Raw genomic sequence first — 18,322 nt, forward strand, 5'->3', positions numbered from 1 at the left:
TGCTTTCTCCTGTTGGTCCTAAATTAGAAGCAGGGACAAAAATTAGGGAAGCTGAATGTCTTTGATCAAGTCCTGGTCATTTGGAGCTGATTGCTGCAGAGGTTGTGGTTTGGCTTGTCCAGCTAGTTGCTGCAGAGGTTGTGGATCAGAGTTCTATTTTCATATCTGGTCTGGCCATTCTGTGTTTGTATTTGCAGTCTCTCCCAGGATTAAGTTACCAGGGATGTATGATATTATGTGGCTTACTTTTTTTTTTCCCAATTTGTCTTTCTAGTGATCAGAAATGAATGAACAATCAGAAAAAAACAATTCCACTCCAGAGGGACACAAGGATCGAAATTCTCCTGAGAAAGACTGTCAAATTGGACAGAAGCAACTGGTATGGCGTTCAGATTATACGATTCCATGTTAATTGGGGAGTTCCCAATTTGGGGATCTCTGAGATGCCCTTGGAAGTGGGTGGGAAGGTGGGTCAGGCCAGGACTCCACAGGAAGGAGCTCTGCTCGCTTTTGCTTCCTTACCCTGCTCACACTGTACTGGTTCCACCTCATGTTTCTCCCTGTCATCTATCATGTCCTGTGACTTCTGCCCCAGATTCTGTTTGGTAAAATCCTGCCCTCAGATAGTGTATTTGGGGAGAATATATTCTAATGTTTTTATTTAACAAATCCTATTTCATCCTTATTATGTGCTAATCATGGCTCTAAAATTCTGTATATGTTAATTCATTTAGTCTTTATCATAATCCTATGAAGTAGATACTCATGTTAATTCCATTTTATAAAATGAGAAATCGAGGCTTTGAGAAGTAGGAACTTGCTCAAGGTACACCACTAACAGGTGGCAGAGGCAAGACTTAATTCAAGTAAGCTGGCACTTCTTAACTCTTTGCTATGCTACTGGGTATAGAAATAAATATTACTAAGTTATGCTTTGTTGCAGCCCAAGAGGGCCATGCCAATCCAAAGGCCAAAGAAGACAACGAGCATTTTCTGATACATGAACTTTTATTCAGGGCTTACTTACAGGGTGAGAAGTCGTGGAGAGATCATGATGACTCTCTCAGGCTGGACAGGCATTGCACTCACAGGGAAGTTGACCGTCCGATGCAAAGAGGACAGAAAGCCTTTTATAAGGGTTTAAGACAAAGACCCTCCTAAGGGTGGGGGGAGCATAGATGCAGGAACAGGTCATGCTGACCTGGGGGGGTGGTGCAGGAGGGACTAGAATAACACTTGAACAATTACATTTTGCTCTTTTTGTGAGACTAAGAGCTTCTCACTTCCTGCCTGCTTCCCATAAAGTTACATTTTAAGGTCAGTTTACCCTTTTTCTCTTCACTGGCTTAGAAAGACAATAAGTTAAACATTTAGCCGCCTAGGTCATTGTTCTAGTTTGCTAATGCTGTGAAATGCAAAACACCAGAGATGGATTGGCTTTTATAAAAAGGGGGTTTATTTGACTACACAGTTACAGTCTTAAGGCTATAAAGTGTCCAAGGTAACACATCAGTAATCGGGTACCTTCACTGGAGGATGGCCAATGGCGTCCGGAAAACCTCTGTTAGCTGGGAAGTCATGTGGCTGGCATCTGCTTCAAAGTTCTGGTTTCAAAATGGCATTTTCCCAGGACGTTCCTCTCTAGCAAGCTTGCTCCTCTTCAAAACGTCACAGCTTCACTGAGTTCCTTCTCTTTGAGTCAGCATGTTTATATGGCTCCACTGATCAAGGCCCACCCTGAATTGGTGGGGCCACGCCTTCATGGCAATATCCCATCAGTTATCATCTACAGTTGGGTGGCGCGCATCTCCATGCAAACAACCTAATCAAACATTCCAACTTAATCCCCACTATTATGTCTGCCCCACAAGATTGCATCAAAGAATATGGCTTTTTCTGGGGGACATAATACATTCAAACTGGCACATTCCACCCCCTGGACCCCAGAAAAACATTTTCTTTCCAAATACAAAATACATTCATCCCACAATACCACAGAAACTTAAATCATTTCAGTAACAATAGTTAAGTACAAGATCCCATCAAAATCGAATATAGGCATGGTCAGTCCTAAGGCATACTTTTCCTGTAGCTTTGGATCTGTGGACTTAGAACAAGTTATATGCTTCCAATATACAAAGGAGGGACATTCATAGGATAAACATTCCCATTGCCATAAGGAGAAACAGTAAGGAAAACAGGGTTAACAGGACCAAAACAGTTCCTAAAACCTGCAGGACAAACTCCATTAGATTTCAAAGTCTGAGAGTCATTAACAGAATGACGTTTCATCCTTGGGGCTTGAGAGAGCAGGAGTCTAACCCTTCCTAAGGGCCTTTGTGGCAGCCCTTTCCTCTCCAAACACTTGGGTGAGTGCTCCAACATATCCACACATTGGGGAGACCACCTTCTCGGCCCCACCCTCCTCAAACATCAGGGCAGCTCCCGGATTCCCTTCCATCTCTGGGGCACATGGTCAACTCCTTCAGAACAGTGGGGTGGCAGCCAGGCTCTCCCCAATTCCCTGGAAATGTGCTCCACCCTCTTTGGGACCTGAGGTGGCAAAACTCTTCCAGAGCATCGAGGCGGAAAGCCCGCCCTCGACCTCCAGGGCAAACTCACCCTTTCCATGCATGTGGGCTGCTCCACTCTCCCAGCCCAAGGCCTCTTGACTCCAGACCTCAACCTCCATGGCTCTGTCTTCGAAGAAATGTTTCCTTCAGTTTGTTCCTTGTCTGTCTCCTCCAGTCCAGACTGGCAACGGCTCTGTCTGTAAAGATCTCGCAAAAATTCTGTTGGCTTCGCATGAAGCATACAGGGGTCAAAGCCATCAGACAATAGGACTTTCCACAAATCCTTTCTGGATAATTCCATCTCCAATCTTGGCTTGTACTGAAATGGTGGCTGGGTTCCATGTTTGGTAACATCCTCATGTTGGGCTGTAGCTTCTGGGATTCCACCCCCTGGAAGCTCGTAATTTTCCAAGCCATCAGCTTCTGGTTTCTTTGAACCCAAGAGTTCAGTTCTAAGTTTATCTCTCTCTGCTCGCATTTTACTATAAGCTGCAAGGAGAAGCCAGGGTACATCCTCCACACGTAGTCTGGAGATCTCCTCAGCTAAGTATTCCAGGTTGTCACTTTCAAATTCTTCCTTCCATCCAACACCAGGACTCAATTTTGCCAAATTCTCTGCCACTTTAAAACAAGGATCACCTTTCTTCCAGTTCACAACAACACGTCCATCATTTTTGTTCAAGACCTCGTCAGAAGTATCTTTAGAGTCCGTATTTCCATGTCTCTTTAAAGCAGTTTGGGCCTTTTCTATCAAGCTCCTCACAATTCTTTCAGAAACTCCCCATTATCCATTTAAAAAGCCATTCCAACATGTCTTGTATCTGCAAACTCAGCAGCAAAAGCACCCCACTTCTCGGTACCAAAATCTGCTCTAGTTTGCTAATGCTGCGGAATGCAAAACACCAGAGAAAAATTGGCTTTTATAAAAAGGGGGTTTATTTGGCTACACAGTTACAGTCTTAAGGCTATAAAGTGTCCAAGGTAACACATCAGTAATCGGGTACCTTCACTGGAGGATGGCCAATGGCGTCTGGAAAACCTCTGTTAGCTGGGAAGGCATGTGGCTGGCATCTGCTTCAAAGTTCTGGTTTCAAAATGGCATTTTCCCAGGACGTTCCTCTCTAGCAAGCTTGCTCCTCTTCAAAACGTCACTCATAGCTTCACTGAGTTCCTTCTCTTTGAGTCAGCATGTTTATATGGCTCCACTGATCAAGGCCCACCCTGAATTGGTGGGGCCACGCCTCCATGGCAATATCCCATCAGTTATCATCTACAGTTGGGTGGCGCGCATCTCCATGCAAACAACCTAATCCAAACATTCCAACTTAATCCCCACTATTATGTCTGCCCCACAAGATTGCATCAAAGAATATGGCTTTTTCTGGGGGATATAATACATTCAAACTGGCACAGTCATGCAGACTGCTGTGCACCAAAGATCTGCAGGCCTGTTTTGCTCAGGCCATGGGTTGCCACATGCTTATTGCATAGGTATACTATACATTAATGTAGAACTGTTTCATCTATTATAAGATTAAGTTTATAAAACAAGTGTATATATAAGCTAAAATGAAATTTAAAAAAAAAAACAGTACTTTAGACTAACTAGACTATTACTGAACTGAATAAACTGCAGAAAAGCCTATAAAACTTACAAATCTGTTACATTGTCATGAATTTCATACCTTGGGAGTTTCCCTTTTGTTTCACAGTGTAGAATTTCATGTTTATGTCAGCCTATATTTTATTGGGTCACTCAGATTATTTTGTTTTAAAATCCATCAGAAGAGCACTCCCCGGCCTCACAACCTATGTACTACACATTCAAAATAACTTAGTATTTGATCAAAGCATCTTTGTTGTTTGTCTTCCCAATCATGCTCCGTTGAATTTCAAATTACAAAAGTCCCAGTGGAGACCTTTAAAACTTTCCCTTAATATTCTGGAGGTCACTGTAGCAAGATTTTCTTCTCCAAATGTGGCCCTGACCGAGAATGAATGCTTCAGCTGGCTGCATTCTGAATCAGAGCTCTGATTGAGTTATCACTCCCTGGGAAGAGAGTAGTTTTGGAACCACCCCAGGGCGCTGAAGCATGTGTGTGAACGTGGGGCACTGGTGCCTTGGTTCTCTTTACCTAGGGCTTCTTTAATTACCAGCCAAGGAAGGGCCTTGATTTCCTTGTCCTTATCCACCATAATATGCTAATTCTGACATCCATCCCCAGCCTCGAATTTAAGAAGCTGACCAGTCTTTTGCAGGTATAAAAGGAATTCTTTTGTCCCTCCTCCACCTTGATGTTTTCCAAATATTTGCGTTATATGAGTATTATACTATGTATTTCTTTATTGAAAAAGAATAACATAACTTGGGGAAACTTAGATCATCTTTTGTGGCTTGATCAGATTAAACTTTTTATTTCTCTATGTAAAGCATCTATGCTTTCATGCCGTTATGGTAAAACTTACAGAAAGTTCATTGAGTCAAGGTAAAGCAGATAAAAGTATCCTGTTCTTACTACTAGTATATTTTGTTTGTTTTACAGCAACAAATAGAGCGGCAGTTAAAATGTTTGGCATTTCAAAATCCTGGACCACAGGTAGCAGACTTCAATCCTGAAACACGGCAGCAGAAAAAGAAAGCGCGAATGTCAAAGATGAATGAGTATTTTTCTGTAAAATACAAGTAAGATTATGATTTATTATGTATGATTTGTGGTATTATAAAATGCATGAGTTCTTCTTGACAAAATTAAGAGATTATAGTTTACCTCTTTTTCTTTATTTTTAGAAAATACTTTATAAATTACAATAGCATCCTATGTGTCTGGAAGTTAGGAAACTTCAAGAAATGGTCTATAATCCTAAACTGAGAATCACTTTTTTTCAAAAAAGCCTTGAGACCTTTAAACTAGGGTAAATGCATTAGTAGGAATGATGATTAAAAGTAGGAAATATGTATCATTAGAATAGCAATAATATAAGCATGGAATGGATTCAGGATATCAAATGGGTGCAGAACTATAATTAAACACAATCATTACTAGCAAACCAGAGGTATAACCTGCACAAATCATGAAGGAAAATGTTGATAAATTTGACTATATTAAAATAAGAATTATGAATTAACATTTTATGCATATTAAGACACCCTAAAAACAAGTAACAAAGTGGTAGAAGATATTTATATATTTATATATTTATAAAAGACTAGTATCCAAAATATACCAAAAAAAAATCTTGCAAGTCAATAAGAAAAAGATAAATATCCTAATAGAAAAATAAATAGAACAACGCACAAGCATTTTATAGAAGAAAAGGCTGTTGGAATTCAGGATACCAAACATCGTCAGTATAGTATGGGAATTTGCCAGACTCCCCAGATAGACAGAGTTTAGCCTGATGATATCAATGTTGCTGAGGCTATGAGCCACAAGTTGAGTTTAAAATAGTACAACCACTATTAAAAACAACTGACATTACCTATGTACCTTATGACCTAACAATATGATTCCTAGGTATATATATACCCTGGAAAAACTCTTACGCATGTGTAATACGAGACTCATTCAAGAAGGTTTATAGCACCACTGGTTGTAATAGCAAAAATAAATAACACACACACACAAATGTGGCAGTAAACCAAATGTTCATCAATGATGGAATAGGTAAATAACTTGTGGTATGTACGTATAGTGGAAAATGTACAGAAATGAAAACTTTTGAATCTAGCTACCTGTACCATCATGGATGAATCTTATATTACATTTTAAAATAAAAAGTGAATTACAAAAGAAAAATGCAAAATGCTTGGGGATACATACATATGTTATGCATGTGGCATAACTAAATGTAAAACAAGGAAATGATTCTTAAAAATCAAGTGGGTTCCTTTTGGAGTGGAGGCTAAAGGGGTGTGATGGAGACCAGCATGGAGAAAACTTCAAAGGTTCGATAATTTTGTTATTTAGCTGGGCAGTAGGCACTCCAAAGTTTGTTTTATTATTCTTCTCTAACTGTGCATGTATATTTGGCAAACATTTGTATGTGTGATAGTTCATAATTTTACAAGAGATTGCATCACATGAGTAAAGAACCCTAAACTCTGTGTCTGGGTGTCTGGTCAAGGCAGAGGACTGTTTGGGTTAAGACAAAGGGAAATGGACAGGATCTGTCTTGTGCTCTGGGTTGGTTTCAGGACCACCCACTCCTGTCTTTCCCATAGTAGATTTTAAATCTCCTTGCCTGCTGACACTGGATTTCCTGGTACAGTTGGTGGGGCAGGGGGATTGGAGGGGTAAAGTTCAAGCAAAAATGCACTTCAAGAATATGCACATTACAAGGCATTTCTGCTAAAGTGCGATAAACAGAAGGCAAGTATATCTAATGATCTTGGATCCTTCACTTTTTTTTTTTTTTTTTTTTTTTTTTTTAGGAAAGGAAAACACGTAGAACAACTTTACTTAACTGAAGGCTGCTTGGGGACAAAGGGTGCAGAAGTTCATAATTTTACCACACTAGCTTAGGGCCAGCCTTTTTTACTTCAACTGGTAATAATGGACAAAAACTGAACAAAGAGGTATTTTTGCCACTCTGAGTCTTTCAAGCAGCTCAGTCTTGAAGAATTAATTTCAAAATGGCTTGGTTTTGAGAGGGTGGCAGAATTCTTGGGAAAGCCTTTTGCCCCTATACATGCTGTAGGGGGTTGATAGAGAAACTGTAGGGACCCCAAGCAAGGCTCTATGTTCTTGTGTACCTCCTCTGGCACACAGCATCTTGCCTTCACTCAGGGCGTACAATGCATGGTTCTACTCTCTTGGGCATCTGATTTTTCACTCCATGCAGGGTTAAAAACAGAATCAGAAAGGAACAGAGACAACGGCGCCTGGAGACTGTTAGCAAAGAAGTAACTGATGGTTCTAATGCTCATCTTGAGTAATTAAAAAAATGTAATTGCATTCAATATAGTGCTATTAAGAAACAAGAAAAAAGAGTGCAATTCTTTAGGGAAAAATTCCATCAAGATTGGTTATATTTTAAGGCAACATTGGAGGCATTTGTAAGAGGAAGCTTTAATCACCTGCTCCTCATCATTTACTTAGGTGAAATATTACATTCCCCAGCAATGCTGGAGAAATGAAGTGTTACTGTCCACAACAAGCCTGGCTGCATTGGAAGTTAATCGCATATTGACCAAACTTTGCATGACGTCACTGTCACATAATATTCTGAAGAGCTGCGGGGCAATCTCTAGGGTGCTGTTTGTTCAGAGTAAAAGTAGCATATTTATGAAGTTTGTTGCAGAATAGTTTATTCTCAATGTCAAGGAAAATTGCACTGTGGTATTAGTGTCATTATTTTTCTTCTCAGAGTTATGAAGAAGTATGACAAAAGTGGCAGACTAATTTGCAACGACATTGATCTCTGCGATTGCTTAGAGAAGAACTGCCTGGGCTGCTTCTACCCCTGCCCCAAGTGTAACTCCAACAAGTGTGGGCCTGAGTGCCGCTGCAACCGACGGTGGGTGTACGATGCCATTGTCACAGAATCTGGAGAGATTATCAGTGCCCTGCCATTTAATGTTCCTGACTAGGCTGTTAGGAATAGACTGATGTTTTTTTCTTCTTTTTATACATTTGTTGACTTCTTACTCTTGAGTGAATTTTAGGTCTTGGAGAAAATGCTGTGAAAGATAATTAAGACATTCTCTCTCACGAAGTAGATGGATTTACAATGGGCAGTGATCCCATAATCTTCTTCTGTATATTCTCAAATTCCTTAATTTGTTATGGAAGAAGTGTGACAGTAGATAGATCTGGGATCTCTCGTCAGCTCCCCAACCCTACTTCACCCTCAAATTAAAAATCTTCTTCCTCTTTACTGGTATCTGATAAATGTAGTTTTAAGATTTTCTGAATTCTGTAACTGAAAGCTTTTCTTATGGAGAATATAGAATCATAACATGTTAACTGTAGAATCTTATACATCACTAGTTCTATATCAGAATTGCCTTTTGGATTAAAAAAACACCTGTGACTTTGTACTGTATAGCCATAGTCTCATTTTTTATTGTTAATATTTTATTAACACTGAAATTAAATTTGGTAATATTTTTATTATTTAAAATTTGTATTTTACTTATGCAAGTGGTGAATGACTGGAATTCCTAAAAGCCAGTGGCTTAACTTTTTTCATTTTCAGGATCAGTATTTCAAGATTTTTTAAAAGGGTAGAAACTCAGTTATTATATAAAAATGTGTTTGTTGTATATTTGTTAGTTGAGTGTATTAATAAGCAGTTGCCCTAGTTACATGATGTGAGCTTTTCAATTCTGATACATTGCAGGAGGTTTTATAGAAAGTTGAACTTGGCCTTCTTTGAATTTGCTTTTTAGGCAGTCTCGCTTACTCTAAGTCAGTACTTCTCATACTTCAGCATGCATCAGAATCACCTAAAGGACTTGTGAAAAATTGATTTTGGGGTTCTCCACCCACAGAGTTACTGATTCATTAGGTCTGGGGTGGGGCTTAATAATCTGCATTTGTAACAAGTTCCTAGGTGATGTTGATCCTACTGGTGCAGGGGCCACACTTCAAGAACCACTTTTCTAAGTTATATTAGATACATAACATTAGAAAGCATTTGAATAGAGTAATTTGATAAATTGTAACAAATTAATGAAAGCACTTGGCGTTTAAAGTAAACTGGAAATGTTATAAATGGAGTTTCGAGGGTTAATTGTTCCTCCACAATCAGACCCAACAGCACTTATTTCTGCATAATCTACATGTACCCAGGAAGATTTCTGATAATTCTGGACTTGTTACCAGTAGGTTTTAGGACTGAGGTACCAAATGTCCTGAATCTAACAGTATGAACACAGCACTCCTGTACATGTAGAAGGAGAGCTTATTTTCTGCTATTGTATTCTACAGAGTTCACTGGGTTTTCCAGATCCAATTCACTTTCATTGACCATTGATTGTGAGCCAAACGTGCTAAGTGCTTCCAATTCGTAACCTTTACTCATCAAGCCCTGGGAAGAAGCTATGAAGTCAAATTACCCAAATCAGATCCTTTGCAATGCTCACCAGGAATGTATAGCACTGGAACAAGTGAAAGGGGGCCTTTTTTTGTTGTTGTTGTTAAGTTTCATTTGTTTTAGAATAACTGTTATTTTGTAAGTGGTTGACTAAAGTTTTGTTATTATTTATTTATTTGATTTATAATTTGTATTATGTATATGTATATATTTTTATATTATTTTTATACTGTTAAAGCTGGAAGGAAACTTATATCTTGTCTAAATAGTGAGTCAACAAATATCAACCAACAGACTGCCCTGTGCCAGGCACCAGGCTAGCTGTAGTGGATAAAGCACTGAGCAAAATCCATCTGGTTCTTGTCTTCATGGGGTTTATGGGTCAAAACCAAAGTTTTTTCTCTTTTCCTTTCCTTCCCCTTCCCTTTCCCCTTCCTCTTCCCCTTCCCTCCCCTTCCTCCTTCTTTTTAACAAGTGACAAGGAGTGAGATAAAATAACTCTGTTAGGGACACACAGAAGAGCTGAGAACCTTGGCCCTTTGAACCCTAAGCCTAGGTCAGTGTTCCTTCCCTGATACCAAGTATTTCCTAAATTTGCATGATCCTAAAACACATCCAGGTGTTTTTAATACTACACATTCCTGATCTGCCACCCAAACCTCTGGAATCAGAACCTCTAGGGATGATGCCTGGGAATCTGAATTTTTAAAAGAGCCACTTGGCTAAGTCTCATGATCGGGGAAGTTTGAGAAACACTGCTTTATATGATCTGTTGTCCTATTTTCATACTAAAAACACTCATAGGCAAACTAACATTATTAAAATACCTTTGCTTTCTGTCTCCCCTTGTCATTCAGTCTTAAACATTAGATGAAATAATCTGGTTTTAAAACTATGTTGGCAAGCTAGTTGGTAAGTTCTCCAAGTAAAGCAAAAAATAAAGTAAAAAATGTAGAATTAACTAAGCAGACATGTCATACCACTTTGACAGTAGCCTAATCAAACATTTGATAAAGTGCTTTTTTAGAAATCAGAGTATTTTATCTTGAGCTAATGCCCATTCAATGCATTTTAAAAAGCTTCCTGCACTAAATGATTACCACAAAAATAAATTTGTGTGAGTTGTCAGAAACTATTTTGCAAGTGTCTAATTTTTATCACAGTGTGAATAAAACTCTTTAGTTATTTGAACTAAATTTAAATTAACAAGGAATGCAGCTGTACTATCAGATTACATTAACCAAGGAAATTGTCTTGTCAGTGTAATAGGATTTTTTCTTTCTGGTTGGCTATCTTTCAATGCTGACAGTGTGTTTTAATGAATATGGATACAAATTGTAAGGAAAGCTATTTCACAGAAGGCCATTTAAATATAAACTGGCACATACATTTAAACAAGTCAGCCTGTGCCCATTTATGCAAGGCTTTCCAACTGAGAGAATTTCACGTCCATTTGCATAATAATTTCATCTGAATCCAATTTGCAAGAGTAGAAAAATATCTATCCAGTATCTAACACAATCTATCTGTATTGTCCGTCCCCCCCCACACACCAAATACAATATGTTGGATCCATTACAGGTATAGAACTTGAGATGTTAACTTAGAAAAATCATTTAACCTCTTCTTTTATATATTTATTTGCTTTTCTGGAAAGTGCACATTGCTGACTTGGATATTTTGTGGCTATCACAAATCATAGTTCTATAACGCCTTGGAAACTTTTCATTGTTTCTAAAAGCAGGACTGCAGTACTTGCCTTTGAGGCTGTTCGCTGCACAACTCCCACAGGTGTCTTTCACATAGATGACAGTGTCAGTGCTGCCCCCTGGAGTTGTGCAACAAAATGGCCCTGCAAACAGGTGCCATTTGATGTGTGAATTCCTTGATTAGCTAATAGTTATTGACACTTACTGTGTGCTAGGTACTTGTGCTTTAGATTCACTCATACTCTTGTATAAAATTATTAAAAGAAAATCCTCGCGTATTATTTCTTTCCCTTCTACTACTTTCATTTTCCTTCATTCTCCATGGCAACAGCAGAAGATCATGTTAAAGTTATTTAGGACAATGTTTGATGTATATGATCTAGCCTAACCAGTTTTCATATTCTGTTTCTTTTTTAGAATCTATGTTTTAATCCTATTTTTTAGACTATTCTTTTTCATAGTCACAGATTCCCTAAATTTCTGCTTTGTCCACAATATTTTTCTTCACTCTTTGAAAATGATTCACTCTCTTGTCATCACTATCTGTATCTGATGAGCAACATATTTTTTACTGGTTAAGTCTCACTCAATATGCAAAATATTTATTTTGTGTTTATAGTCTGTAGTTTTATCAGAATATTTTTTTTTTACCATTGCATGGTTGTTGTTAGGTTCTTTTTAAAGTGGTCAGACATAAATTCAGAGAGATCAGGGACTGAGTTTATTTTTTCTTCAGTGGGCCCACATGCTTAATAGACACACTATTTAGTAATCACTCATTCATTTATTCATTCATTCATTTTTCAAGCCCTTCTTATATGCCAGATGTTTTACCAGATGCTAGGGACATAATGGATAAGAAAAAAAAAACAACTCAAACATGGTTTTTGTCCTTGTGGGCCTTATAGTGTGGGAGAGGAGGTGGGGAGGGAGGGGAGACCCTAAGCAAATGGTCACTAAATGAATGTGAATAGAACAGTGGCTGATAGGAAATATGGGCTACAAAGGAGTCTACATAGTCCAAGTGGTCACCAAAGTCTTCCGTGAGGAAGTGATCACAGACCTGGGGTTTGTCAGATGAGAAATTACATGTAAGAAGATGGAGATGGAGGGAGCAGGCATGTTTCAGGCAGGGTTAAGAACTTGTTCCATCTGTGTTAGGAAAGGGTAGAGCAGGTTCCAGAGACTGGACTCCCAGCCAGACTGGGTGGAGAGTAGCGCTTGAGGAGTGGCTGTAGAGCAGGTGGTGGGTGGTGGTCATATATGAAAGGCCTTTTAATCACATTAACGAATTTGTTCTTTGTCTAAAAAACAAGGGGAAACCACTGGAGTGCTTTAAGCTGGGGAATGACACAATGGTACTTGCATATTTGCAAGACCACTCTGGTTGCAGGGAGGAAAATAGAAGGGAGGAGTTTGTAATGGAAGCCGTATGTGGGATGAGGAAGAGGGAGAAGCTAGAGATGACTCCTAGATGGTTTCCTGACGAACTAGATGTTGCAGCCAATCACGAGCCAGGGGACCCTGGCAGGGGACGGGGGTGGGGGGGAGAGGAGACAGATGGTTGCATAGGAGGTACACTGCACCTCATCAGCATAATTAAAACCAGGGGTTAGATAAGATCACCCGGGTAGAATACAGACTGACAAAAATAGATTTTTAGTATAAACAGATTAATACATATGTACATAATATGTATCAGATTAATAAAGTTTCCTTCTAGTCTGCTAAAAATAATATTAATCATGAATGGATGTTGATCTTTAACAAAACCTTTTTCTGCATTTATTGGATGACTTGTTTTCATGCTTCAATCTGTTAATGTGGTCAGTGACAGGGGTGGATTTTCTAATTTTAAACCAGCCTTATGTTCCTGTAGTTTTATGTGTTTTGCCAGATTTATGAAAATTTCAGCTTTTCTTTCTTCAAATATTTTTTCAGCCCTGCTTTGTTTCTACGCTCATTGTAAGACTCCCATGATATGAAATATCTTTTGTTTAGTCCCATGTATCCCTGAGACTCTGTTCATTTTTTTCAGATATATGATTGACAAATATTTTTTCCCATTCCATAGTTGTCTTTTCACTTTCTTGATAATGTCCATTAATGCACAAAAGTTTTTAATTTTGCTAAAGTCTAATTTATATTATTTTTCTTTTTGTTGCTCATGCTTTTGGCTTTGTGTCTAAGAAACATAGGTGTGAATCTTTGCAACCTTGGATTAGGCAATAATTTTTCACCCCCTCCCCTACATTTCTGTGAAAAAAATCAGTGTCCTTTCAATAAATTTCTTACCCCCTTAAGTTAGAGCTGGCTTCCCTTGCTTATAAACAAAAAACCCTAAATAATGCAGGTATCCACAGAATGGAGAAATGTATATATTTAGTTGCAGTATTTCTTTTCAAAGTGAGTTAGAGACCCTCCTGTTTCTTTTCTACATGTCTGATACCAGTATGCTCTCTGCAGCAGAAACTCAAAGTGTTTATATCACTCAGAAATTTTCAACTGAAATAGAATACAAATTATCTACTTTTCTGGGCATTACTTCAAATAAGTCTGAGAGAGGAGAAGTGAAGACAGAGTGAGAGAGAGAATGGAAGGAGGGAGAAAAATGGAGGGGTGCTTTTCTTTGAACTAATTCAGATTCAGAATCTAATTTTCATTTTAAATATTTTCTACAGAGAATCTGGCAGTAAAGAGGCATTAAATTATGTGGTCTCTATGATTTTTGCAAATGTTCTTGAGAGATGAGGGTCATTTTTGTAGTTTTTAATAAACTACTTTTCTTAAGGCTATTTAAAAAAAAAGTTATTTGCATGGTTTGGGCTCCCTCTGCTGGTCATTGATATGAACTTTAAATTTTACTCAGAAAAACCAAGACAGCGATTGTTGAAATAAATTTGGGACTTTAAAAACAAACAAACAAACAAAAACAAGCAACAACAACAACAAAGACATTATTTGGGGGTGATTTCAATGAGATTTTTTCTCATTAAAATAGAAGATAATTTTTTCAAAAGTTTATTTGATTTTTTAACTTAATGCTTTCAAACCTGTGACGTGCTTTTCAATCTGATAAATGTATTTGTATTTTGGTAACTTTTTTTGTTTTAAAATTATGAAAGAAAATCAAAGGATACTTTTAGAAGGAAATAAGGGCAGGTCTCAAATAAACTGCCTGACTCCCACTGTGTCTCTCTCAAGATGTTTCTGTCGACATTTACCAGTCATTCCATCTCTGACTTCACTCTCAGCTGTGTTCTCAGGGCTGCCTGGCAATCCCTCCCTCAGTCCAGTCAGCTTCCATCTATTCTTCACTGCAGCCATTTAAACCTCTACCACCTTCAACTCCTTCATCTTCTCAGCAGATGACTAATGTTGCCTTCTTAGAGATGGTAGATGTCATCTGACCCAGATAACTTTGACTTCTTGATTGTCCTCTCCCCAACATCCTGAGAAGAATCTCTACTCACACCTCCTCTTGCCTCTGTTCCTCTAGTTCCAATGAAACAAGTTTCTTCCTGTCAAAGATCAGCTGATTGGAGTGGCCTCTGAGCCCCATATGCCCCTGATTCTTCAGGAACCACACTGCCTCAGACTTTATTTTCTATACCATTGCTCTTTATTGGCTTTTCATTTTCAGAAGAAAAACATACTCAACTCCAAACAGCTCTGGCTAGCTAACTTAACCAAATTTAAAGAAACACAGTAGAACCAAGCTTGGGGAAGAACAGATATCAGCAATTCTATCAGGCTGGGTAGCAACATGCGTGGACCGAGTCCTCAGGGAACCTTGTTTGAGTGAATCAGCTCCAACTTTTTTTTTTTTTTTTTGTCCTAGTATCAATCACTTGAATTTTAAAGCCCCTGGGGAAAGTGTCAAATGATTCTAGTTCGGGTCAGAAACCCACCTAGATTAACAGTTCAATGAAGACAGTAGAGAGTGGAAAAGAGGATTTCCCCGAGTAATATCAGGAACTGTTGCCAGAAAGAGTGGAAGAGATGCTAGGCAAATCGACCCAACACCCCACACTATTGATGCTAAAGTTTCTTGCTTCTTAACAAAACCCAGGGCAAAACCAATTATAGAAAATCTCTCTGACCTTATGCCTACTGCTGCCCTTCTCCCCTTATCTTTACAACCAGGTTTTAACAAATAATGCTCTACACTCATTGTCTCCATTTCCTTGTCACTTGCTTATTCATTTTGTCACACACTGAGAACTGGCATCTGCCCCCATGCCCCACTCCATCAAAACTGCTCTTGCCAAGATCCCCAAGGATCGTGTTGCTAAAGCTGAAAGACAGCCTGATTTTGGTTGATGTCCTCATGATATTTGACTCTGCTGCTCATGCTCTGGTTTTTGAAACCATCTCAAATCTTGATTGCCCTCCTTCTCTCACCGTTCCTTCTCAGTCTCCTTTGTTGCTTTTTATTCTCCGCTCACCATGAAGCTTGTGTTTCCCGGGTTTTTATCTTTGGCTTGCCTCTCTTCTCATTGCCCACCTCTCGTCATTCTCATTCACCTTCCATCTCTTGGCAGGATAGTGGTTAAGAGTGCTAGCTCTAGAGTTAGTGAGTTTGAATCCTGGCTCCACCCACGACTCAGTGACCCTTCAACCTTGGAAAAGCTACTCAAATTCTCCTGGTAAGAGTTTCTTTGCCTGTTAAAGTATACCTGCTTTGCAGAATTATTGTGAGATTTCATTAAATAATGCTTGCAAATCATTGAAAACCACTCTGGGCACAGAGTAATCAAAGCTTGATAAATGTTGACTATTGTTGCACATTTGGGGTATACATTGCATCCTGTGCCCACATCAATCATAGCACTGTTTAAATTTTTTCTTTCTTTGTTTCTGTGTTGTTTTCTTCCCCCCCTTGGAGATAGGTTTTTTGTTTGTTTGTTCGTTCGTTTGTTTTTTAATGATCAGACTGCTAGCAACTAACATAGAGGCTGGCATAGAACAGATGTTCGGTAAATGCATTTTGGATGAAAGTGAGAGACATGATGGATTACATGTTAAAGGGAGTATGAAAGTAAGATAGAAGCAGCTGTGAAAGATCTTCTGGGTTTCCTAGATAGAAACATGAATTCATTTCATTAAAATATTTGGCTTTAAATTTTGAAAAAGAACAAAGACAACTCATGATCTCTGATTTCAAAACTTACTACAAAGCTACAGTAATCAAAGCAGTGTGGAAGTAGCATAAGGATAGACACTGAGAGTTCAGGAATAGCAAATTCACAGACTGAAAGTAGATCAGTGATTACCAGGGGCTGGGAGTTGGTGTGGGGGGAGGGAGAGTTGTTGCTTGGTTGGTACAGTGTATTTGTAAATTTTAGAAATTTTGAAGTAAAAAAAAAAATTAAGGAAAAGGTTTTCTAAGTAAAATGACTGGACCAAATTCTTCCAAAAAGGTGGTTTAAATTGCTGTCTATGTAGAATGCAGGATCTGGAGTCAGAAGGCCTAAGTGCCCAAAAAACAGAACAAAAAAAGTTTGGTTGTCATTGTTATTTTTTCAGTTCCACTTGACAAATATCCTAAAACTTTATTTGAATAAATAGGAGACTCTACCAGATAAAAACTTTCCCTCTCCTTTGTCTTCTTATCACCACCACCACTACTGTCATCATCACCATGGCTATTGCCATCAAGTATTTTTATGCAACCATTCAGTAATAATCTTCTTGCTCAGTTTGTCCAACAAAAGATTCCTGTTGTAAGTTGGGTTCCCCAGAAAGCAGAATCCGAGATGAGATTAGCAGGCAGGAAATTTGTTAAGATACGCTCTTGGGTTCAACACCTGGGAAGGAGTGGAAAGCAAGCCAGACTGGGCAGAGGGAGAAAGCGGGCTATGGGGCAGTCGCGATAAATACTCATCTGGCCCCACAGAGAACTCAGAAGTTGGAATTGCCCTTCCAAGAAGTCCCAAGTTGAGGTCAGGGAGATGCAGTGGTGTGCTGGAGCTTGTGAGAGGTGACTGTATGCATTTTATGCATCTCTTCTCAAATGTGCATTCACTGACAGCACATTGTTAGCTTGGAATGGGCAGTGGTAGGAGCATCTACACTACAGAAATTGGCAAATGCTACAGATTAGGTTTTTTTTTTTTTTTAATCCTTCAGAGAGCTGGTTGTTAAACATAAACAGTCATTGGGTACAGGCTGCCCTGAGGAGAGGATGTGACCTTGGGCTAGATGGTGCTTTTCAGATAGGGCAGCTCCTGGTGAGGACTGACGGCTCAGAGCTGCCAGCCAGCAAGCTTCTCAGCACCTGGGGGATCCTTCCATCCAGAAAGGACGATATGGTCACAACATCCAGGACAGTCTCCACCATCTAACTGTACTGCTGTGGAAAGCACAGAGATATGATACGTCTAACTAAGTTTTGTGAGTGTCATTTTGACACCAGTATTTCCTTTACAATTCAAAAGGTTGCAAGGAGTTAGTAGGTTTTTAAAATAAACTTTATTTTTTAGAAGTTTTATAAAGCAGAAAAATTGCAAAGAGAGGACGAAGAGTTCACATATACCCCGCACTCAGTTTCCTCTATTTTAAAATCTTACACATGGTTTATTTGTTATAATTAATGAACCAATATTTATACATTATTATTAGCTAAAGTCCATACTTTATTAATATTTCCTTAGTTTTGGCCTAATGTCCTTTTTTATGATCCAGGATAACACATTACATTAATTCATGTTTCATTAGGCTCCTCTTGGTGTGACAGTTTCTCAAACTTTCCTTGTTTTTGATGACCTTGACAATTTTGAGGACTGCCTGTCAGGTATTTTGTAGAATGTCCCTTCTTTGTAATTTGTCTGATGTTTTTCTCATGATTACACTGGAGGTATGGGTTTTTGGGAGGAAGAGCATAAAGGTAAAGTGCCATTTTCATCACATCATATCAAAGATACATATTATCAACATGGCTTAATCATTGTTGATATTGACCTTGATCATCTGGCTGAGGTAGCATTTATCAGTTTTCTC

At 38.7% G+C, this 18,322-nt stretch overlaps 1 protein-coding gene across 1 annotated transcript; it reads left to right on the top strand.

Moving 5' to 3' along the window:
* Positions 1-283: 283 nt before the first annotated feature.
* ARL14EPL (ADP ribosylation factor like GTPase 14 effector protein like) lies at positions 284-8,163 on the top strand. Its single transcript, XM_037800703.1, has 3 exons — positions 284-379; positions 5,117-5,256; positions 7,941-8,163. Exons 1-3 carry the CDS (start codon positions 284-286, stop codon positions 8,161-8,163), a joined length of 459 nt encoding a protein of 152 aa, XP_037656631.1.
* Positions 8,164-18,322: the final 10,159 nt, after the last annotated feature.

Source organism: Choloepus didactylus, chromosome 13 (assembly GCF_015220235.1).
Source record: "Choloepus didactylus isolate mChoDid1 chromosome 13, mChoDid1.pri, whole genome shotgun sequence".
NCBI classification, from domain to species: Eukaryota; Metazoa; Chordata; class Mammalia; order Pilosa; family Megalonychidae; genus Choloepus; species Choloepus didactylus.